We start from the raw sequence: 23,746 nt of genomic DNA, 5'->3' as shown, positions 1-23,746 counted from the left end.
ACTGTAACACACTTTTGCCTAAATTACCATTTTTTTCTTTGACTTGACTACTCTGGAAACATAAGAAAAGCCTGTGTTCTGGTGTTGCCATTTTACCTTAACGTTACTTCTTCTTTTTGGTTTAGTGTAATTTGATCCTTTTATTTCACTTTAGCAAGGAACATGGTGACCAGACAGAATTGAATTTTAGTGTGCTGTGAATATGCTACAAATATCCCACCCTGAATGTGGGCTATTAGGTAAGAGAGTCTAGACTTAATCTAATAAGGTTAAAGTTGACCAGGCAAAAGCGGCTTGACATTAACAACAATCTGTTTTCAGTATTATACTCATAATCTAAGGTAATGCATGAGCATTATTAATACTAAGAGCCTCGTCCCACAAACAGAGAAGAGTTTATACACCGCATACATTCATGATGAGGACACCCTTTTGAATTCTATGGTTTTAAGTATCAGGACATATAAACATCTGGTGTTAGCAGGTCTTAAAATTAGGTCAATACAACCTCAATAACAACACATGACATATTACACTGTGACAGTGTCATTATTTATTTAACAAAAATAAAGTCAAAATGGAGAATCCATGTGAGAGAAGCTAAGTACACCCAATGATTCAATTGCTTATAGAGACACTTTTAGCAGCAATAACTTTAAGTAATTTAAACTTGAGGCCTGCACTTTACAACGTTGCTTCATTTCTTTGAGGTTTCCGGGCATTTGTTTATGCACAGCTCTCTGAAGTTCCCGGCACAGAATTTCAATCGGGTTGAGGTCTGGATTTTGACTGGGCCAGTGCAACACCTTGATTCTTTTCTTTGTCAGCTCTTCTGTTGTAGATTTGCTCATGTGCATGACCCAATTTTGGCCAAGCTTCAAAGACTGCAAGGTGCCCAGGTCCTCTGGCTGAAAATCAAGCCCAAATCATCACCCCTCCACCACATTGCTTGACCGTTGGAATGAGGCGTTTGTGCTGAAATGCTGTGTTTGGTTTTCATTTCGCCAAACATGGCGCTGTGCATTATAGCCAAGCATCTTCACTTTGGTATCATCTCAACATTGTTCCAGAAGTCTTGAGGTTTGTTTAGATACAACTTTGCAAATCTAAGCCGTGCTGCCATGTTCTTTTTAGGTAGAAGAAGCTTTCTCCTGGCAGCCCTTCCCAACATGTCATATTTGTCCCATCTTTTTCTAATAGTACTGTCATGAACTTTAAGATTTAACATGGTAACTGAGACCTGAGGAGTCTGAAGTGTAGTTCTTTGGTGTTTTCAGATTTCTCTGAGCATTGCATCTTGGGGTGAATTTGCTGGGACGTCCACTCCTGGGAAGATTGGCAACTGTCTTGAATGTTTTCCACTTGTAAATAGTCTTCCTCACTGTACAATGATGGATTTCAATTGTTTGGAAGTGGATGTATAACTCTTCCCAGATTGACGGCAGCAACAATTGCTTCTCTAGATCATTGCTGATGTCTTTCCTCCTTGGCATTGTGTTAACACACACACACACACACACACACACACACACCTGCATGCTCAGGCATTTGATTAGCAGCGCTAATAGTGTAATATGTCATGTGTTGTTGTTCATCTGAGGTTGCATTTACCTAATTTGAAGATCTGCCTAGGACCAGATGATTTTTATTATGTCCTGATATGTAAAACCATATAATTCAATAGGGTGTCCTTTCTTTTTCACATGACTGTACATTGTGACACAGATCTCCACTCTGTTTTTTTAGGGTAGTAGGTTAATTGAGCAAGGGAGCATTAAAAATCAGTGTCCTGACCTCTTCAACTGTCTGCATCACTTATAAGCTGGGCTGATCCTGACGGTGACACCACTCATTCTTGTTTATATCTCCTGCAGTAAAACCAGAGTAGGTCCTTTATTGCTTGAGAGCCAGAAGGTTTAAAACCTAATTTGGTATTTGTTCACTCACAGATACCTTGTGGTTGGACGCAGTAACCCTGAATCATCCTGTCAGCTTTCCTGACAGGAAGCATTGCTCAGAAGCAACCTGATTTTGATTCAAATCAGCATAAAGATTCAGCAAATGCATAATGCCACGATCAAATGAACTTCCTGAAGAGTTCAAAGAAAGGGTCATTTTTCATTACAAGGCAGGTAAGGGGTACAAATCCATTTCGAAGATTATGGGACTGCACAGATCCACAATCAGATCTATAATCTGCAAATGGAAAACGCATGGAACAGTGATGAATCTTCCCAGGAGTGGTCGACCAACTAAAATCTCTCCGCGAACGCAACGCAAAATCATCCAGGAAGTCGCCAAAAACCCTGAAATCACATCTAAAGAGCTGCAGGCTTCTCTTGCTTTAGCTAAAGTCAAAGTTCATGATTCCACAATCAGAAGGAGACTTGACAGAATCAGGCATCGTGAGAGAGTAGCAAGGGGAAAACCACTGCAGAAAAAGAAGAAAATAAATACTCAACTCTTGTTTGAGAAGAAGCTACAGGAAGACTCTCAAGTTTTTGAGGAAAATCTTGTAAAGACAGAAGTGGCAGAAGTGGAAGTTTCTGTTTAATAAAGGTCCCATTGTGTCTGGCCTTGCAGAGTAAAAACATGTTGCCAGCAGTGTTATTCCTATTCTAGGCCTTCTTTATTTCATACTTGTATTTACTTCTTGCACCATATTTGTTTACTTATTGCTGTGTCAGGCATGAATATATATTTTTATATAATATATTGGGTTTTTTTCACTCATTGAAGAGAGTAAAAAGAAGATATTTGTACAATCATATATTTTGTTCATCGCATTGTATGAGGCCAGATGACAAAATAAGAGAAATCCTCATAAATATTACTATTATGAACAAATATTAAATTAAAAAAACATGCATATAAAATGTTTGTCATGTCATTAATTTGAGTTCTGACTGGGTTGGGGCCTGAAATATTGGATTATCTGTAGAAAAGTATAAATTGGGGGAGGGGAAACATAAATATGATGTATATTAATGCATATTTAGGCTAGTACTGCTATCAATTGCACAAGGGGAAATGCCTTCCTAAATGGTATTTGAGGCCAGAAATTGTAAAGACTGTAAGTCTATCCCACAAAGCTTTGTTTTCATCCAAGTTAAATTCAATGTGGCGTCTAACCTGACTAAGGTCTAGTGGAGGTAGACCTTCCAGTTCCCTATGCCCTGATTCAATGGCTGGACATATTTTGATATCTCTTGAGATTGATTTTACAATACAGGCTGACTGTCTGTACTGTCAATTAAACTGAGCAAGACTCGTATATTGTTCATTCAAAATGTCATTAAATTGGTTCCCTGACAGGAACATTGTAAAATGCCATCTTTTCTGATCCATTTAGAACAAAATATTGCCACTTTGGAGTGAATAGTTGCAAGAACACGCGGGAAGCCCGTTGTTTCTGAGAAATGTTTGCAGGTTGCTCACTGATAACATTTTCCATTTTATAAATTGCTGAACATCTTGCCACAATTGGTGAAGTAATAAACAAGATCTAAGGTAGTACATGTTACTAAATTATAGTTGGTTGTACATTCAGATTGTACTTGCACGTATGAGAGGAGATTAAATGAGTAATAAAAACTATAATTAAGAAAAAGACAAAAGTCTAGTATTGAAATGGGCACTTTAAGCACTAGGGGTCGCTGTGGCGTAAAACGCTTCATTTGCTCTATGGATGGAATCCTCAGCTAGAGAAGCAGCATGAAGACCCATGAGAGACAGATGTCAAGATTCAATATATAATTATCAGACACTTCATTTTGAGTGGGAGATATTTGTCCATTTACCGAGAAGATAAATGTTGTGCGCCTCTCGTTACCACATAATTAAGTGGGAGGCATTTGTCCATTTACCGAGAAGATAAATGTTGTGTGCCTCTCTTTAGTAGTTAACGTTAGCCGTTACGTTAGTTGGTCAAACTCAGTCGTGACAGGTGAATAACAATGTTTATGTTATGTTACTCGTTTATTTGGCATTCATATTTCTCCTCAGCGCCTGTTCAGCAGCCTAACTGAAGCTAACCAGCTGTTAGCTTGCATTGCTAATGTATTGACACAAATATTGTCTTAAAATCCGTCTTGAAATTAACACGTTTGGTTGTGAATCTTTGGGTTGACATGGAGTCGATTCTACTGTTTTGAATCAAAGCGGGTTTTGCAAGTCTAGAATGATTCAGTTTGATAAACGATTCAATTAAAAAATGATTCAACTCCGTATTTCGTTTTAAATACATTTAAATAGGGCCTGCCCAAATAAATTGCAGGCAAGAAAATCAATTTAAATTGGCGCTGTTTCATCTTTTAAAAAGATGGAAGTTTCCATGCAGTAAAAGTTTTTTTTTTTCATTTGTGGTCATGTAATGAGTTGTGTATGAAATATAAATAACATGCCTTGAAAAAAACCCAGAGCGATGTTGCAGTCACCAGAGTTGATAAACTGATAGGAGTAGTTGTCTATGCACACTAAGGTTTAAAAAGCTGTATATGTTTAGAAAATAAAGTGATTTGAAAACGGATTTGTTTGCCTTTTCACGAAGTGGTTGGACAGTCCTAGATCAGCCTGAAGCTCCATCTGAAGGCAGCAAGCACTGCTCAGAATAAATCTGATTTTGATCCTTATCCATAAAGTTTGATAGGTTTGATCCAAGAAGTTTGATCCAAAAAGTCTGGTAGGACTACAGATCCATTTTATAGATGATGGGACGTACTTCCCCGATCCATAATCCACAAATGGATAACTCGGAACAGTGAATCTTCCCGGAGTGGTCGACCAACTATATCTCTCCAAGAGCAGAATGTAAAATCATCAAGGAAACACAAAGAAACCAGATATAATGGCCAATAAACTGCAGGCTTCTCCTGCCTTAGCGAAAGTCAAAGTTCATGAATCGACAATACTAGAACAATGGGATGCGTGCAAGAGTTTGAAACCGAAAAACAATGCAGAAAAGGCGAACGTGAATATCAAGCTTTTGAGGAGATTGTTTTACAGAGAGTAAAGCCAAAGGTGGTGTTTTCTGTGTAGCCTGCAACTTTTGTGTGGCATATTACTTTGTAGGCAGGTTGCAAATTACATGGGTGTTTGAGGGGTCTGACCGCCCAAAAGTAGATCTTTGATCCCAGGACATAAAAACACGATGTTGGATGTCAAAGAAAATAGTCTACACATAATATGAAGCCCGGTCTGTAACCGAATATAAAGTCACATTTCTATCTCTGACTGGTGTTATAATTGTAAATTTGGTCACTCCTGAAATGGGTCATGCATACCATTAGCAGCGGAATTAAATGTGCTATAAATAAGGGGTGTGCATTTGGGCAAAAATCATAATGTGTTTAAAATGCATATCCACCGTTCAGTTGAATGATCTCTTTAAAGGGTTAGTTCGCCCATTTAAGACATGAAGTTGTATGGAATCCTTACCAGCACTATAGTGCATACACACTGACCCACTCTGTAGTCACCTCCCTGGACAGAGCTCTGGCCGCTGGAAGTTTTTCAAGAAAGTACTCCCGGTTGGTTTCTTGGGCCTCAAAACTGTGCGTTTTTACGTGAAAAAATGATTTGCGTTTCAAAGCTTGATTAATTTAACACACAAAAAACACGCCGGTCAAAATTCATACCTCAGTTTTAATCGGCACTATTTTCTTTCCATTTCTATCAATCCGCGCTGCTGTCAACGTCAACAGTGCGCACGTTCCGATCAGCTGTTGATAGCGCGACTCGCTGACAACATGTCTGACTGCGAAACTTCTGATGATGAAACCAATTTTAGCACAATGTCAGACGGAACAGATGAGGATGAAAGTAATTTAACTACTGCAATTAAACATTGCTAATGTATTGACACAAATATTGTCTTAAAATCAGTCTTGAAATTAACATGTCTGGTCACATTGACCCAATGTCAAACTGAATGTACAAAGCAAACTGTTTGCTGAAAATATCCCAAACTTAACAGCACTGAAATAGGAGTTTATCTGTCAATCAATTGCGTGTGAAAGTTGCGTTCATTATATCAAATATATTGTGTGTGTGCAATTCCCTTTCTGACCCCCCTGAAGGCCTTAGTGCCCTGTTTGTAGGTCTTCTTTATTGTGTGCTATATATAATTTTGGAGCAGTCTCATTGTATGAGACTCAACTGTAAAATAAGTAAAATGTTCATAAATATTATTATTCCTATAAAAAATATAAATAAATACCAAATGTGTGTCAGAGTTTATTTGAGTTATGACTGGTTGGGATATTAAAAATTGGCTCATTTGTCCAGTGAAATAAACCAATTGCATGGTTTTTGGATAATGTGAGGCACATGCTATTATTTTTTGTAATATAAAGAAGTGGGTGAATGCTATAGTTATGTTCACTGCTATAAAGAACAACTACTTTTTAAACCACTGGGTGTACTGAGGCCATGAAAAGGCTCTGTATTATCAAAGTTCACAATATAGTCCATTCATTGCACCATTACCATAGAAAATGGTTTCACAAAAGTGCCAACCAGTTCAGGGCACAAAAACAAGTATGAAGGGGATGAAAAGGCAGCTATTTAAGTAGTCGAGTTGTTTAGAGAATAAATAACAAACAAATACATTAAAATATGACAATAAAAAGGAAAAAATGTAATAGATTATTCTTGGTCGATACAGACGCTAGGGTCCTGAAATAAGTGAACACTAGAGGTCGCTGTATTTCTCTGAGATGTGGCGTATGACGCTTCACTCGCTCTAATACGGAATTCCCAATCAACTCCAGTCAGACACAGTATAGGGCCTCAACCTCATACACCTCGACGTTAGAAACGGGTACAGGTAAGACTAAATATATGTATATACATGTCAGCTGCTCCGGTTTGGCAGGACATATAACTAGAGAACGAAGACAAACGATTTTTTGTGGTATTGTAAACGACTTAATGCATAGGTGGCCATTTTAACGTTACATCAATATCTCAAAAGCTTCGCCGTATTACTTCAGTAGGTTAATAACAAGTGTTGTTTCCCTTATTTCTAGGTTATAGTTTAATGTCATTCGTTTATTTGGCATTGATATGTTTTAATATTTCTCCTCAGCGTTAGTTTACCAGGGTACCTGAAGCTAGCGAGTTGCTACCTAGCATTGCTAATGTGTTGATACTGTTTTCAAAACAGACATGAAATTAAGACATTGTGTATTTAGGATGTTATCATGCTCTTGGTAAGGTCTTCTAAGCGATAACTTAACAGATACATTCCGAGGCCGTCTGAAGAGTGAACTGTGAGTTATACACATTAACATGAATTCTGCTGTCTCAGATGCCTAAGTTAAGTTACCTAGATTGCATTGTTTGGCCAAAATGCCATAAGTGACCAAGAAAAGGTTTTATTTTCGACCCATAGTTTCCTAAACCTCGTATGCCAGTGTGTGGTAAGTTTCCTTCGGAAATTATTACCTCAATAAAAGGTTTCCTAGAGATTAGCATATGAATCATGCTAATATTGGCATGCTTTATTGGCAAAGGAGTCCTCAGATGCCAAAAAATATTAATAGTTTTACATTTCAGTCATGTAGATCCTATGCTTTTTGTGGGCAGTTTGCCTGATTCTTATATGCCACAAAAGTTGTATAATATTAGAATAAAAATAGTTGTCACACATAAAGCACATTAAACAATCATGTTCAAGCTTATGATAAATAAGCTGACTGATGAAGAAAAGTATTTGTATTCGTTGTGCTTTGTGTCCTCTTTTTGTTTTAAATCAGTCATCCAACCCATGTACATTTAAATGGATAGTCAGCCAAAAATTAAAATGGTCATAATTTACTCGCCCTTATGTCATTCCAAAACTGTATGAATTTCTTCTGTGAACACAACAAAATGTATTGCAAATGACAATTAAAACTATTTGGTTGCGAGTATTCCTCAAAACATCTCATTTTGTGTTCCACAGAAGAAAGTCATCACATAAAGGTGTGTAATTAATGAAGGAATTTTCTTTCTTTTTTTGGGTGAAATATCTATTTAATGCAAAATGTGATTTTCTTTTACCTTAAAGGACTCCTGGGCCCTTCTCTGACTGTAATTGTTGAAACTTTGACAACCTACAGATCTTGTCCTACTGATGAATGTGGGTCAGAAAGTCTAGCCTAATAGGTCTAATAAGATTAAATGTGACCAGGCAGGCTCAAGCAGTTTGATGTTCACAAACTGTTTTCCCACCCTGATCAAGCAAATTTTATGTTTAATACAGTGCCTTAAAGGGGTCATCAGATGCGAAATTCACTTTTATATGGTGTTTGCATATAAATGTGTCTTTGCAGTGTGTGGACCTTTTTTATCCTCAAAAAGCCTAAACCCTCTCAATAATCAAGCCGTTTGGATTTTCTGAGCAATATGATGTCATATTGCTCATGCTCCGCCCACGACCACTGATGGACTGTCCCGTATTAGCATATTTCCGCCCTCCGCCATTTATATACTGTCCGTCAAGGCAGTCTTGTGTCCACACCCCCCATGGAAGAAAGAGATGTTTTTGAGGAGGTAAAAAGGGTGTTGTTTTACACAACCTTTGAGGAATTTTAACCAAAGTATGTTACAAACTTTACATGAAGACCCTAAAGAAGCATATCAACTTGTGTAAACTGGGCATCCGATGACCCCTTTAAAGGATTGAAATATTATGGGTAATAATGAATAAATGACCATTATTGCTATTAATAGCAGTCCCACTTACAGAGGCTGAAAGAAGAGTTTATATGCAGCATAGCCTATATCGTAAAGCTGTGTTCATTTATGAGTTTAGTGTGTTAAATAGGTGAGAGATCATAAAAAGTCAGTGTCCTCTTCAACAGCTGCGCCCCTTATATATGTCACCATAAGCTGGGTTGATCCTACCGGTCTGACGCCACTCCATCTTGTTTATTTCCCCTGTTGTAAAACCTCTCAATCTCTGGGTCAGTGATTTAGCAGGGCTGGGTCAGTTATGGGACTTTGCCTCTCTTGATTTACAGAAGTTACACAGAAGAAGAAAAATAATAATTTAGCAGATACTTGAGCATTTACATCTAAACTTGACTGCGATATGTGCCTGAATCCTAACAGAATCCTAATTTTATCACTCAAGAGATGTATTTATTGAACATATTAGCCGTCCTGCTGGCTATAGAAACAGCTGTCTGTACACAAGAAGCCCTAGAAAGAACGATGTGGGAAATGCTATTAATAACCCAGCTAAAACCCAATCCTGCTGGTCACATGTTCTGATTCACCACCAACCCTCCGTCACTCTTGCCCATAAAATGTGGCATCTCGAACGTCATAACATGTAAACAATGACCAGCAAAATTCATATCATCTGCACCACAACACACAGCAGACATGCTGCTAAATATAACCCTTACCCAATGTTTGCACTTCACATGAGCTCCAGTATGATGCTTAGTTAGATTCCTATAAGTCGTCTGTTAGGTTTGCTTTTTCTCTTAAATATGTATGTAAGTTCATTTTATTTAGAAGACCTGGATTAATCTTTTTTTTGGCTCTTGTTTTTTTGTTTTTCCTATAGAATAATTGCTAGTTCTGCCCTATTGTTAACACCTGTAAGTGTTGTTTATTATACTGTTTGTAATGCATAGCCTGTTGTCGTTGTTACATCTGCTTTATGTTGTACCATTTTAAAATAAGTGTGATTTATTTTATTTCAAACCTGATTTGTTTGCTCTTGCAGATACCCTACGGAAGTGTTTGGACGCTGCTGTAACCCTAGACCAGCCTGCAGTACCATCTGTGAAGTGAAGCGGTACTCATCCCTGAACTGATCCTGTCTGAAATGCCCTCCAGCATGGTGGACTACATGTGAAGCAGCAGTGTTCTGGAGCAGAACGGGGAGAAGAGAGGATTTATCTGACACGAGCAGACCAGCACAGAGACAATGTCATCCAACAGGGGCCAGAACACCCACGGGCTCAAACAGATTGGGCTGGACCAGATCTGGGATGACCTGAGAGCAGGAATACAGCAGGTCTATACACGCCAGAGCATGGCTAAGTCACGCTACATGGAACTCTATACGTATCTTACCAGCCACGGCGGGATTAATGGGGGAAAAGTTTTGTGGGTGAAATAGTCATAATGGGTGGAATATCCACAAGATCGGGAGTTTCGTTTGAGGGCAAAAGAGTTCCCCGTGCAGATTGCTCTCATATTTCTCTCTCTTAAAGGAGTAGTTCACTTATTAAAAAACTTTTGCTGATAATTTACTCACCCCCATGTCATCCAAGATGTCCATGTCTTTCTTTCTTCAGTTGAAAAGAAATTAAGGTTTTTGATGAAAACATTCTAGGATTTTTCTCCACATAATGGACTTCATTGGTTACCAAACGGTCCAAGGTCCAAATGACAGTTTCAGTGCAGCTTCAAATGGCTTTAAACGACACCAGACGATGCATAAGGGTCTTATCTTGCGAAACGATCGGTCATTTCAAAAATAAGTAAAAAAACGATTCATTCAACGAACGAAATTACTCGAAAAAAGATTCGTTCATTTTGATGAACGAGTTCGAACAGGAGAGTCACGAGCGTGCATCACAGAACAGAGCAAGGCGAGCATTTGTGCTTATAAAACTTAAACTTTTTATTTATTTTTGAAATGACCGATCGTTTCGCAAGATAAGACCCTTATTCATCGTCTGGTGTCGTTTAAAGCCATTTAGACCTTGGACCGTTTGGTACCCAATGAAGTCCATTATATGGAGAAAAATCCTAGAATGTTTTCATCAAAAACCTTAATTTCTTTTCGACTGAAGAAAGACATGGACATCTTGGATGACATGGGGGTGAGTAAATTATCAGCAAAAGTTTTTTAAAAAGTGAAATACTCCTTTAATTGTTAAAAGATTGTGATCTCGATTTAAATATCCACACGATCTTATACCTAAATGACAACTATTCACCTGTATCAAAATCACATTGGAACATTCAGATCTGCGTTGGCACCGCCGCTGACCCATAGAGAGCAGTTGTCATGTATAGGTATGAAACCGCTTCACAGTCTTTTCAACCACACAGTATTGTTATTTCTGTTACAAATGTTCATATTATCACAGAGGTACTGGGTTTATAGTTTGGATAAAAATCCGGATGTCTACAGAAGCGATTAAAATAGTGTAAATCACCTTTTAAAAGTAACATGGATCTTAAAATAATGATTGTATCGATTAAATCGTTACGCTACCAGGTGGTGACAAGTGACTTCAAAATGTATTAGTTATTTAAGAGATTCGTTAAAAAAAACACTGATTCATCCTGTAATGGAACAAGTGGAGTATTAATAAGTGAGCCATTGAATAATTTATTCAAACCAATTTTTTTTTGTGGTTGTGGTTGTTCGTAACACCGAATTTCTCCGTAGTGGGGAAGGGTGTTTTCAGAGCGCTGCATTTCCTTTCCCAATAGACCAGGGCCCTTAGAATCTCCCGTTATGGTGCCCCCGACCGCAACTTTAGTGTTCACACTAGGAGTCAACATGGCGACGGTTAATATGTGGGATTATTAATCATTTTTTAATATTAGAGAACATAAAATCATTGAGTGTAAAACACTATTTCAAATTAGCTTCATCGCAGTCAATTTTTTTAATAACAGTGGAATTATGATATATATATATTTGTTGAGTAAAATCAAAGTACATGGCGTTGTTACTTTTATTTGGCTTTTTTGTAATGCCATGCATCTCACTGCCAACGAGTGTTCCATTCTATAGCTCTTCAGAGCAGTTTGTGTGGGGGAAATGAAAACTTACAATGGCCTCTGTCTGCTTTCAAATTTGCAGTTTTGCATTTCACCCACTAGTGCCACATCAGACACAGAGGGTTTCATCTGCCACCCACAGATGTCATCCTCTAGTCTACATCTTCAGTAATGTCTTTTATTTGTCTGTGTTTGGCCCTGTGTGCACACTCAAAACTTTCTGCTGTTTTTGCAGGTTTCTTTAGCGCTGCTGAGAATCTGAGAGTCTCGGCATGTAGGTTTATAGTATCAAAGTGCTGGATCTCACGGTTAGTGATAAAGGTGTGAAACTTAGCACCCAGGAAAACAAACACCCATACACACTAACTAAATTGTTCTGGTTCTGTTTATGGGGTCACAACCTTTAAGCTAATGCACTAAGTTAATGAGACATAACAGCTTGCAATAAATGCACACCCATGTAGAGGACTTTTAATATCGTTGACTTATTTCTGTCCAAGATGCATAAAAGCTTCTCTAGACAGCTTCTTGCGTGTCAGAGTAGATTGTGTCTAGGAAAGTCTATTAAAACAGAAGTTTTCTCAAGGGCTTGAGCACTGAGACTGAAAGAACTGTATCATTCTTGTTTAGTATTGAGAGGTGACCTTTGGATTTGAAACGGGCCGTTTTAAGGTTCTTGAAAATAGTATATAATTTGAGTGTTTCTCAAATTATAATTTCATGCATGATTATTTTTAAAGAGCACATATGATCCTATTTTAAAGGGTCATTGTTTTTTTTATTGGGTGTACTAGAAGAGGTTGGCATACTTTAATATAAAACCAACCTTCCGGTCTCTCTCTTGAATCCAACACGGAAGTGACTTTAACTGCAATTCATCGACTGGCCGCTAGGACAGGCTCCAAAAGAGAGTCGATCCCATTAATGTAATGTTAATGTAATGTTAATATGCCCAAATTTACAGCAGAGTTGTTGTTTTTTTACAACCTGGTACAAAAAGTGGTTTTGGATTTTTTTTTACAGTCTGTGTAAAACACATTTTTCACATACTGTTCATTATTGCAGCACCTCAATTCCCATTGCATCTGTTTTCAGAAGGTTGTGCTTTCTCATTGAAACACTGCGACAGTCCTCGGCCTCTTTCTTTGCGTTTCTATGCCTTTGGGTGGGCATTATGTTAACATATTTAAAATTGTGAAATGGATGCTTACAGAACTAATATCTGATCAAGGTGTTTTAGGCATATCGGAAGCAGTGTTCTTTGTTAGATATAATAGATCCCTTATGTGGAAGACTATGAGCTTTGTACTGAAGGTCTAATGAATGCACAAACAGATACATTACACACTAAAGGAATAGAGAGAACATTAAAAAGCATCATATGGCACCACAAACCGTTATGGAATAAGTGGGGTTTTCACTGTTGGAAAATAGGTTTGAACGACGTCTGAATTCCATGCTAGGCGAACTGTATATTCTCGTGCTTTTCATATTAGATTCAGATGTGTTTGAGAAACAATCACAGAAGTAAACTCTAGGTGGGTAAGAGACACCTATCTGACACAGTTAATCCACAGTATGACAAAGACAAAGCAACTTGGAAGCTGACATTGAAAGCATCATCATAATGGAATGGCATCCTGTCAGTGTAAAGATTGTTGTAATATTGTTTTATGATCTGTCTGTCATCGTTTTCTTATTTACTATCTTAAGACTTTAACCTACTGTTCAGACATGTGTATAACTACTGTACCAGCGTGCACCAGTCCAACCAGGCCAGGGGTGCTGGTATGCCCCCCTCCAAACCCTCCAAGAAAACTCCCACACCTGGTGGGGCTCAGTTTGTCGGACTAGAACTCTACAAAAGACTGAAAGAGTTTCTGAGGAGCTACCTGACAAACCTTCTCATGGTAATAGCTTACATTGTGGTTATTGTCTGGGATGCATGGTACATTAGGTCCATGTTGGTCAATAAAAAATAAAAAAAAATTGTCTTTGATCTTAATTGAAAGCATATAAAATGAAGGCTTATCTAATTTGAACACTATACTTCTCTTTGTATGCCTTGATGCAAAAATATTAAACCATATAGTAAACTCCTATTTTAATGTTTTTATGCCTAATTCTCCTTGAAGAATGTTGGAATTATATATGTTTATTTTGGAATTTTTATATATTTTTTTAATGACAGACAATGTATTTTTAATTTGACTACTGGTATTAGAATGGATAGCAGTGTGAGTTGTTGTCAGTTCTCCAGACACCTTCCTGACTTCTCCTTTTTCCCTCCTCCATCTGTGTGTGTCTGGCAGGATGGAGAGGACCTGATGGATGAGAGCGTTCTGAAGTTCTACACGCAGCAGTGGGAGGACTATCGCTTCTCCAGTAAAGTATTAAACGGGATCTGTGCTTACCTCAACAGACACTGGGTGCGCCGAGAGTGTGATGAGGGACGAAAAGGAATTTATGAAATCTACTCTGTAAGAGACACAGCACACGCCCCTTCCTGACTCATAGATTCCTGTTTTACATTTACACACATTGTTTTCATAAGAATATGGAACAATGACTACACTAGTCAACATGGCAAATATAGTTATCTATATTTATTGCTCATAATAGTCTATATATGCATACCTGTGATCACACATCATCTGTATCTTTAATTAACATTCGCCTCAAGACTTTGTGAGAGATTTGATTACAGAACTCTTGACTCGTCTAACTTGTCAGAACTTCTCTTGTCACTTGACTAATGGGCTTGACTTGTTGGCACTAAATCTTGCATTTCTTGATCTTGTGCATGTATTTCTATGCCTTGAAACCCTAAATGTTTGGTTTACTGTGATGTATTCCAGTGATTTAAACTTATTACCTAGGATAAACTTACTGTTCAGCCTTGAACTATAATGAAATACTTGTCTTTGGAAAATGTATTGTAATTCAGATTTGTTTTATGGTTGATTGTTGTTTTATTACTTAGTTTTGTTTTATAGTTTTTATATTATTAGTAGTAATAGAATAAAAACAAAATTTGTTGAATAGTCTTTTATAGTGCAGTTAATAAAAATGGTAACTTTAAGCAGTATTCATCTCATGCACCTCATTCCAGTAAGAAACGGTAATAAAATAATGTGTCTCTTTTACAGCTTGCTTTGGTCACTTGGAGAGAGTGTTTATTTAGACCTCTTAACAAGCAGGTGAGTCATCTGTTTATATTCTTCATTTATTGTGTGTGTAAATGGGTATATGTATATTTATATACCCCTGTGTTTTATTTTATATAGGTGACAAACGCTGTGTTAAAACTCATTGAGAAGGAGAGACATGGTGAGACTATTAACACCAGACTCATCAGTGGAGTGGTGCAGTCCTATGGTGAGTGTGGCAGCGCTACATCTGTCCTATTGTCTCTCCCAAAACAGGGGATATTTTCAAATCTTGTGCGAGTCATGTACAGTAAGTGGAATAATCCCAGTGCTGTCTGGACCTTTGAAGCATCATGTTGTGATTTGGTTTGTCATTTACAGTCGAGTTGGGCTTGAATGAGGATGATGCATTTGTGAAGGGGCCGACATTATCAGTTTACAAGGAGTACTTTGAGACACAGTTTTTGGCAGACACCGAGCGCTTCTATACACGGGAAAGCACAGAGTTCCTCCAGCAAAACCCTGTTACTGAATACATGAAAAAGGTAAGCTAGTGACAATATCATGTTTGAACATATACACACATATAAATAATGCTAGTTGCAGGGGATTTTAATGGGAAATTTGTTTTACTACATATTTAAGCATACATTTCTTCTAGTGTTAAAACTGTAAGATCATGTGTGTTCATGTGTGCAGGCAGAGGCACGGTTACTGGAGGAGCAGCGGCGGGTACAGGTGTATCTCCACGAAAGCACACAAGACGAGCTGGCTCGCAAGTGTGAGCAGGTCCTCATCGAGAAACACCTGGAGATCTTTCACACGGAGTTCCAGAACCTTCTAGATGCAGATAAGAATGAAGGTCAGCCAGTGCAGCAATGTCACCTTTATTCGGAGGAAATACATTTTCTGACATTTCATTTTGAAAAAGCGAACATTTAAAATGACACACTCAGTTTGACAGTCAATACACTTTGTTTATTATTGCAGATCTCGGTCGGATGTACAACCTTGTTTCCCGGATCACAGACGGATTGGGCGAGCTCAAGAAACTCTTGGAGTCCCACATTCATAATCAAGGACTGGCAGCCATTGAGAAATGTGGAGATTCAGCACTCAATGTAAGTCCCGGTGTTGCAGCATAAAGACACAGTGATGGTGTGGACAATGCTTTCTGTCTTCTGCTGCAACTGTGGAGAGTAATTCCAAATTTGATTGATTTGATCTGATTAATTGTTTTTTTTATTTTTTATGTGCCAAACCTGTTGGAAGCACAGCTGAACCTGAATTCCCTGAAGTCAGGGCCTCACTTCATTGTATTGAAGCATAGCAGATCTATTCTTACCATGACAATAGTTTTTCGTCTAACTAGGCTTTTGTATTTCAGAGATGTGACTCAACCTTTGCTTTATGTGAGCCTCAGGGTCTTTCTTCATGTTTTCCAGTAACTCTGTTCTTTTTAACAACTTATTTGATCACAGTTTGAACTTGTTTTCCAGGATCCTAAAATCTACGTGCAAACGATCTTGGATGTTCACAAGAAATACAATGCCCTCGTCATGTCTGCGTTCAATAATGATGCTGGGTTTGTGGCGGCGCTCGATAAGGTTTGTGATCTACAGTACTGTGCAAAAGTCTTAGGCACGTTGGTATTTTCACCAAAAATAATAGTTTCAAGGCAGTTATTTATATATTTTGCTATAGTTTACCAGTAGGAAATATCAGTTTACATTTCCAAACCATTCCTTTTAATCCAGTTAGATTTTTGTATGCACAACAAGCGTACGCTTGTATGCAAGCGTACCTGGACAAAATCTGTTTTAAGCGCAAAGGGTGGTCACACCAAATATTGATTTGATTTAGTTAATAGAAGTTAATTGATCAAATCTATTTATAACATTAGTTTTGAAAGCATCATCCCCTTACAGCATTTTTACAAAGGAATGTTTGGAAATGTAAACCGAAATTTCCTTCTGACAAAAAAAAAGATATAAATGGTTGGTTAAAAAAAAATATTTTTTTGAGCTATAGAGTTTATTTACAGCTCTGGTGTAACTTTCACTCTGTGATCTGTGCTGCTCTTCAGGCCTGCGGAAGATTTATCAATAATAATGCGGTAACAAAGATGGCACAGTCCTCCAGCAAATCCCCTGAGCTTCTCGCCAGATACTGTGACTCCTTACTGAAGAAGAGGTGAATTCTCTCATTCATCTTCATATCATACATTTGTCAGCCAGAAATGACAATGAAATCCATTGAAAGTCTGTTCCACTGCCATTATTGGAAACACGTCAGTTTATGTTTTAGTATTTGAGGCTTGACTCTTTGAATGCAGTATTCTAGCTAGCAGACTTATTTAAAAAAGCTGCTGCTTTAGGATTGACAAAATATCTCAAGATAGAAAAGTACATTAGCAAGGTTGTATGTGTGAAACGCCACCACAAAATATTCTAGTGCATGGACTCAAAAGATGAAATTTGACATGAAAACAGTCTAGGAAAGGTTGTTTGCTTTTATTGCAGGTGTGTTCATACTACAGATGATTTAACTGAGTGTGTGTTTCGTTTAGTTCAAAGAATCCTGAGGAGGCTGAGCTAGAAGATACTCTCAACCAAGTGGTGAGTTTCCCTGTCCTCCACGGAAATAAAGTTTAGTGCATTAAGGATCTGGGGCCTCATTTATAACTGTTGCGTACGCACAAAACCGGCCCTGAAGGAGGCTTCCCTTGTGATTTTATAAAAACAAACTTGACGGGAAAATTTGCGCACATGCACGCAAACTCTGACCCATGCGTACGAGCGTTTTGGAGATGGAGCAGTTTGGCGACACCGATGATAAGCTGGAGTTAAATGTCTTACATGTACAGAAAGATAATACAAATATAATTTCACTCATTAAAAATGCCATTCTCATTAATGGAGTTACACTTAAACTACATGAAATCATTACTGAAAAGTAACAACATTTTTTGTATTCAATAATTAGAAATATTTGTTGTGGATGCAATGCTTTTGGACACTTTTCCTCTGGAATGCTGTGTTTTAATGTTTTAACTACAGAGATAATTGCTAATCATGATAATAGCAGATTGTCTGAGAAAATAGGTTCATGCAGATAATGCACAACAAGGTCTATCTGTTTCCATTAAAAATATAAATCAATTAAAAATACTATTTGGCCAGTGGAAAAGATTGAGAAAAACTTTCTCTGAAATGTATTTTACACTATTTGATTTCTTTATTCAAAAACAAGGTAAGGATAGGCTACTAAATGATTTTTATTTATGTAATGTGACGGCACATTCATATTTTCCTAATGTCTTGTACCGTTAAACATGTTATCACGTGGATGAATAATCATATGCAATTGATATACAGATGAGGATATGCCTAGTAAAACTAGGCGTTGTAAGCTTCATATGTGTTTATTTCGGGGAGGAAATGCATGTGCGCACAATCTTCCGCTGACTGGGATTTATAAAGGGAATTCTGCGCCACTTCTGGCGTGCGCACTGTTTTATAAGTCTAAATATTTTTTTGTGTACGCCATTTTTGCCTCACGGGCGCACGTACACTTTTAGTAAGGATCCTTTTATAAATGAGACCCCTGGACTTGGAGCAAACATCAATACCTGGTTTCACAGAGAAGGCTTAAGCCTAGTCCCAAACTAAAATGCATGTTTGAGCTGTTTTAACTGAAAGCAACTTGACCTGACATCTTAGAATGTCACATTGTCTTATAATGCACACCAGTAATGTTTTTTTTTTCTAAGGCTGATTCTAAGCTACTTAAATGTCCTTATTTAACTAAGGACTAATCCTGGCTTAATCTAAGCTCTGTTTGTGAAACCAGGCCTTAGTGTTTGAGTGAGAATAGTGTTTTCCCTTTTAATAGTTTTCTAGATTCTAGTTCGGTTAATTAAATTTGAATTGAATTCTTAAAGCTTAATAAATTAAATCAATCTTTTAAAACATAATCAATTTAATTTATACCAATTCCTTTACAACAGAACATTGAATTGTTTTTGTCAAATAAAGTGCTGCACAACATTGGTTTTTTTGTTATTATAATATATAGTAATGTATTTCTCTCATCATTTAAGTTATACAAAATATGTATTATGATGGTCTGTATTGAAGACCTTTTGATTTTGTGTGTTCTATTTGATGATAGTTTTCTTTCTTTGTTTTAATTATGAAATGCTGGTAAAGTGAACCTTCACTCTGAAAACAGAGCATCACGTATGCTTGAGTATGTGTAAACATCCAGAACATGGCGGCGACTTTTCACGCTTTAATAATCACAGACACTCGTCCATCTCTCAATTCTAATTTAATCAATTGTACTGCCCTTATTTTGATATAAACCTACACAATTCCGTAACATTCCATATACAGTAATTTTGATGTTTATGTTTGAATTCTGCGAATCTGTCTGTTTTTTCTGCATCAGAGAAATAATAAGGACCTAGTTGATCTGTGACACAACTGTTCAGAATGGAACACTAAAGTACTGTGTACAGCACAGCATATACTGTGTTCTGTATTATAAAAAACTGTAGTACAAGGTATGCAGCAAATGTTTAGTATTTGCTCTGTGTGCACCGTCCAGTTATCATCTTAGAAATGAATGTGGTTATTTGAATTTGCAGTCTTTTATCAATAAAATTTATTTTTCTTTTAACGTTGCGCATAATCCAAATTCATGCAAAAACATTGGTTTTTGTCAGTCTGATCAAATAATTAGTCAAGAGATCATGGTTGATATAATGCTTTCGTTCATTACTCTGGAAATAGTAGAGTAAAGGTCTTTGTTGTGTAGGCTATGTGTTTTGTGTATACATTAGTGCTGCACGATTAAGCATATCGCAATTGCGATGTCAAGCCTATGAGATTATATGACGCAAAAAATGTATATGAAATAAGCGAATTAGGGCTGTTAACGCAATTAACGCAGCATCTGTTATTATTTTTTTTGTCATGCTTTGGCTAGTGTTACATGATCCCGCTCTTATTTGTGCAAATGCTTTTAAACCATTCATGTGCGACAAGTCAAAAGAGAGCGCGCTGCCTGTGAATGTCCTGACTGTGACTCACAGAAAGACGTGCACCAGTAAGCTATCATGCGCATTCACAGACCGCGCGCCAGAAAACAGTTCTCTTTCAGGCTTGAACGATCAATAACACACACAATTCTGCCAAAATGTCGTTTGGTCGAGTATCTCCATAACATAAGAGCAGTCTTATGATGGACATAAGAGTTGTGAGAGAATGATTGGCTTATTGATCATTATAGGTGTTATCAATCATTTAGTTGTTGTTGCTAGTTTGAGTTGAGAAATACATATTTCAGAATTATCACTAATCTGTGTGTGCATTTTGCTTTAGAACCAAGCAAGCTGACTCATGAAACCATTTGTTTATTATATCGCAATCACAATATTGACCTCAATAATCGCAATATGACATTTTCCCCAAATCGTGCAGCCCTACTATATATCAAAATTTGCAAACTGTGCACAGTATGTATACTGTATACTGTATGGTAGTATGCACAGATTGCTGAATGTAAGTCAGTTCATGTGACTGACAAGATTCTCCAACATCCTTTCTCATCAGATGGTGGTTTTCAAGTATATTGAGGATAAAGACGTGTTCCAGAAGTTCTATGCCAAGATGCTGGCCAAAAGACTGGTGCACCAGAACAGTGCCAGCGATGACGCCGAGGCCAGTATGATCTCCAAACTGAAGGTCTGTGCACTCCATATTGATTAATTACATAAAAAATATGGCAAAACAAAATCTCTTAAACTAATGCTATATAAACATTTAAATGGTGGCTTTAATAAAAAATGGATTTTTTAAATCCAATTCATTTAATTTTATGAAGTGCTTTGTACAAAAAATAATTTACCACTTTATTTACGAAAATATTGACCTGCAATCCAGTAGGGGAAGCACCATGATGCATGGGTGTTGTTGTAGTTGTTCCTTGAATGCGCTTTGGATTCATTTACTGTGTGCCAAAATGGTATTTATTGTTTGAATTTCATAATAAAATCAACAGATTTTGAGAGCTGAGACTTGTTAATTTCAAAAGTAACAAAGCACAATGTTTATTGCGATTTATTGGATGGGAGGTGTGCTACAAAAGTTTTCATTCATCAACTGAAAGCTACAGACTTAAAGATTGATTCTTAGGATTTATGAATCGATATCAGTTTTTTCTGCCCACCCTCAGCAAGCATGTGGTTTCGAGTACACCTCCAAACTCCAGCGCATGTTCCAGGACATCGGTGTCAGCAAAGACTTGAATGAGCAATTCAAAAAGCATCTTTCCAACTCGGAGCCTTTGGACTGTAAGTGCTAAACACCCTGGCTTTACATCAATTCCTCATGTTTGTTTGTGTTTGGAGTGTTTTTATAATATGATCTCTGCATGTTATTACTGATGAATAACAATGCAAATGATGCAAAAATCTGGCTCCATCTGTCTCGCAGTGGATTTCAGTATCCAGGTTCTGAGCTCTGGCTCATGGCCGTTCCAGCAGTCTTGCACATTCGCTTTACCATCTGAGGTGAGACGCTTAACCCTGTCATTTTCGAAGCCCTTCACACCCTTCCACGAGCTGAGAACAATGTGTGATTACACTTCCATTTGATGATAGATTTTCAACGGCTTTGTTTTTCATAGTTGGAGCGGAGTTACCAAAGATTTACAGCTTTTTATGGAAGCAGACACAGCGGCCGGAAGTTGACGTGGCTTTACCATCTATCCAAAGGAGAGCTGGTCACCAACTGCTTCAAGAACAGATACACTCTCCAGGTTTGTTCTTTCTTCATGGCTGTATCATGCCAGCGTGTGCTGGGACTCATTAAGGAGGTTGTAGGACTCAGTGTCGGACGCATTTGTCTGTAGGCTTCCACCTTCCAGATGGCCATCCTGCTCCAGTTCAACACAGAGAACACTTACACCGTCCAGCAACTGGCTGACAGCACACAGATCAAAACAGTGAGTGCAGGGCTATTGCTTTCCATTACATGTTAAATTCATACTATAGGGGGGAAAGAAACCTAGCAGAAACAGTCAGTGATTATATTTATGTGAAGTCCCACTGGTTTAAATTATTTAAAAAAAAATATTGAATTAAATATACATTTTTAATCCACTTTAATTATCCAACACATGCTATTGTCTAAATATTCCTCAAAACACTGTAAAAGCAAAGTGATTTTATACAATGTTTGTATGGGGGAGGCCAGAGTTTTTTAATTAAAAAGTTTTCAAATGTAATCTTTTTCTTCTTTTTTTGCATTTCACAGGATATTTTGATTCAGGTCTTACAAATCCTCTTGAAATCAAAGTTGCTGGTAAGTGTTGACAATATCAGTGTTTCTCAACCGGTGGGTCACGACCCAAAAGTGGAGTGTGTAGTCAAAGAAACAACAAAAAAATACAATGCCACTACTGTTTTGTTGTAACTATATATTTACAATGCAATTATGAAATCTAAATATGATTTAGACTTACAATTATTTCTTTTAATATATATATATTTTGTTTTCTGTTTGTAGGTCTTGGAGGATGAGAATGCAAACATTGATGAAATGGATTTCAAGCCTGATATATTAATCAAACTTTTCTTGGGCTATAAGAAGTAATTGCCTCCCTTCAGCATTTTCTTACAGCTTTATGTTTGATCCACATAGTATAAACTAATTGACTTTCAGTAACATTTGAAAACCGTATTGGTACACATACTAATATTTTTAAATATTATGTTGCACATTTGTCTATCTACACTGTCACTGTGCGCAGTAAAAAGTTACGGGTGAATATCAATGTGCCAATGAAGACAGAGCAGAAACAAGAGCAGGAGACGACACATAAGAACATTGAGGAAGACAGGAAGCTCCTCATACAGGTATTAAAAATAAACTAACAAACCCTTGAAGTTCAAATCAAACTTTCTTTTGATTCTACATGTTGTTTTGTGTTGTTGTGTGCAGGCAGCTATCGTGAGAATCATGAAGATGAGGAAACTTTTAAAGCACCAGCAGCTTTTGGCAGAAGTGCTGAACCAACTTTCCTCACGATTCAAACCTCGTGTTCCTGTCATCAAGGTAATGGGACTGCAGTACTCTGCAATTCTGACTGCTTATGAAACATTCGTTAGAAATTTTAAAATCTGTCTTTTTTTCAGAAATGCATTGACATTTTGATAGAGAAGGAATACCTGGAACGTGTGGATGGGGAAAAAGACACTTACAGTTACTTGGCATAAAAATGCGCTCTGAAGTTTGATGTCCTTCCTTAGATATTTGTCTGATGTTTTAAGGAATATCAGTGGGCACAGAGGATTCTCTTATCAAGACCTTGTTGCCAAGTAGGACAATTTGACACTGGACTTTTCCCTTTAAACCCAGACTGCTAAAGCGGCCAGTCTTTGTCTTTAAGCCCTTAAGCTGCTCAGGATTGCCATTTACTTTTTAATGTGTAAATACTGGACATTGAACTATACTCATAGTGGGACCTCGAGTCAGGGTTGCATGCTATTGCCTATCATTGTGAAAGGACAAAACGCTGATTTAATTTAATTGTAATTCCAATGACTTTTGGAAAACTGACAGATTGGTTTCAGACAGAAATACCTATAACTAAGAGGAATACTGTTCAGCAGCACTCTAATCATGTCTGGCTGGTTTGAGTTGCATTATTACCAGCCATGAGAACACCATTTGTATAGTGCAATTCATTTTATAAATGTCATGAATAAACTTAATTTTTCTTTATGCTTTCTCATTGCTAGGTCTTGTTCATGCTTTGTTCGATTGGCTGAGCTAAATTTCTAGCCT

At 37.4% G+C, this 23,746-nt stretch overlaps 1 protein-coding gene across 2 annotated transcripts; it reads left to right on the top strand.

The window, feature by feature from the left end:
* The first annotated feature begins 6,693 nt into the window (after nt 1–6,693).
* Nucleotides 6,694–23,683, top strand: cul1b (cullin 1b). Of its 2 annotated transcripts, XM_077244531.1 has the most exons (22): nt 6,694–6,826; nt 9,722–10,065; nt 13,475–13,652; nt 14,055–14,222; nt 14,892–14,942; nt 15,030–15,120; nt 15,273–15,436; nt 15,591–15,753; nt 15,882–16,012; nt 16,391–16,498; nt 16,978–17,084; nt 17,461–17,509; nt 20,510–20,641; nt 21,132–21,249; nt 21,392–21,468; nt 21,585–21,716; nt 21,810–21,902; nt 22,214–22,261; nt 22,466–22,548; nt 22,710–22,815; nt 22,901–23,014; nt 23,095–23,683. In XM_077244531.1, exons 2-22 carry the CDS (start codon nt 9,926–9,928, stop codon nt 23,173–23,175), a joined length of 2,334 nt encoding a protein of 777 aa, XP_077100646.1. In that variant the 5' UTR covers nt 6,694–6,826; nt 9,722–9,925; the 3' UTR covers nt 23,176–23,683. The 2 variants fall into 2 exon arrangements, with proteins under 2 accessions (XP_077100646.1, XP_077100647.1); XM_077244532.1 differs by lacking the exons at nt 6,694–6,826; nt 9,722–10,065 and adding an exon at nt 11,978–12,050 and having other exon boundaries at nt 13,320–13,652.
* Nucleotides 23,684–23,746: the final 63 nt, after the last annotated feature.

This window comes from Siphateles boraxobius, unplaced genomic scaffold, assembly GCF_051911475.1.
Source record: "Siphateles boraxobius isolate OS27281-9 unplaced genomic scaffold, OSU_SipBor_1 26, whole genome shotgun sequence".
Lineage (NCBI taxonomy): Eukaryota > Metazoa > Chordata > Actinopteri > Cypriniformes > Leuciscidae > Siphateles > Siphateles boraxobius.
This window is presented reverse-complemented; position numbering and strand designations above follow the sequence as displayed.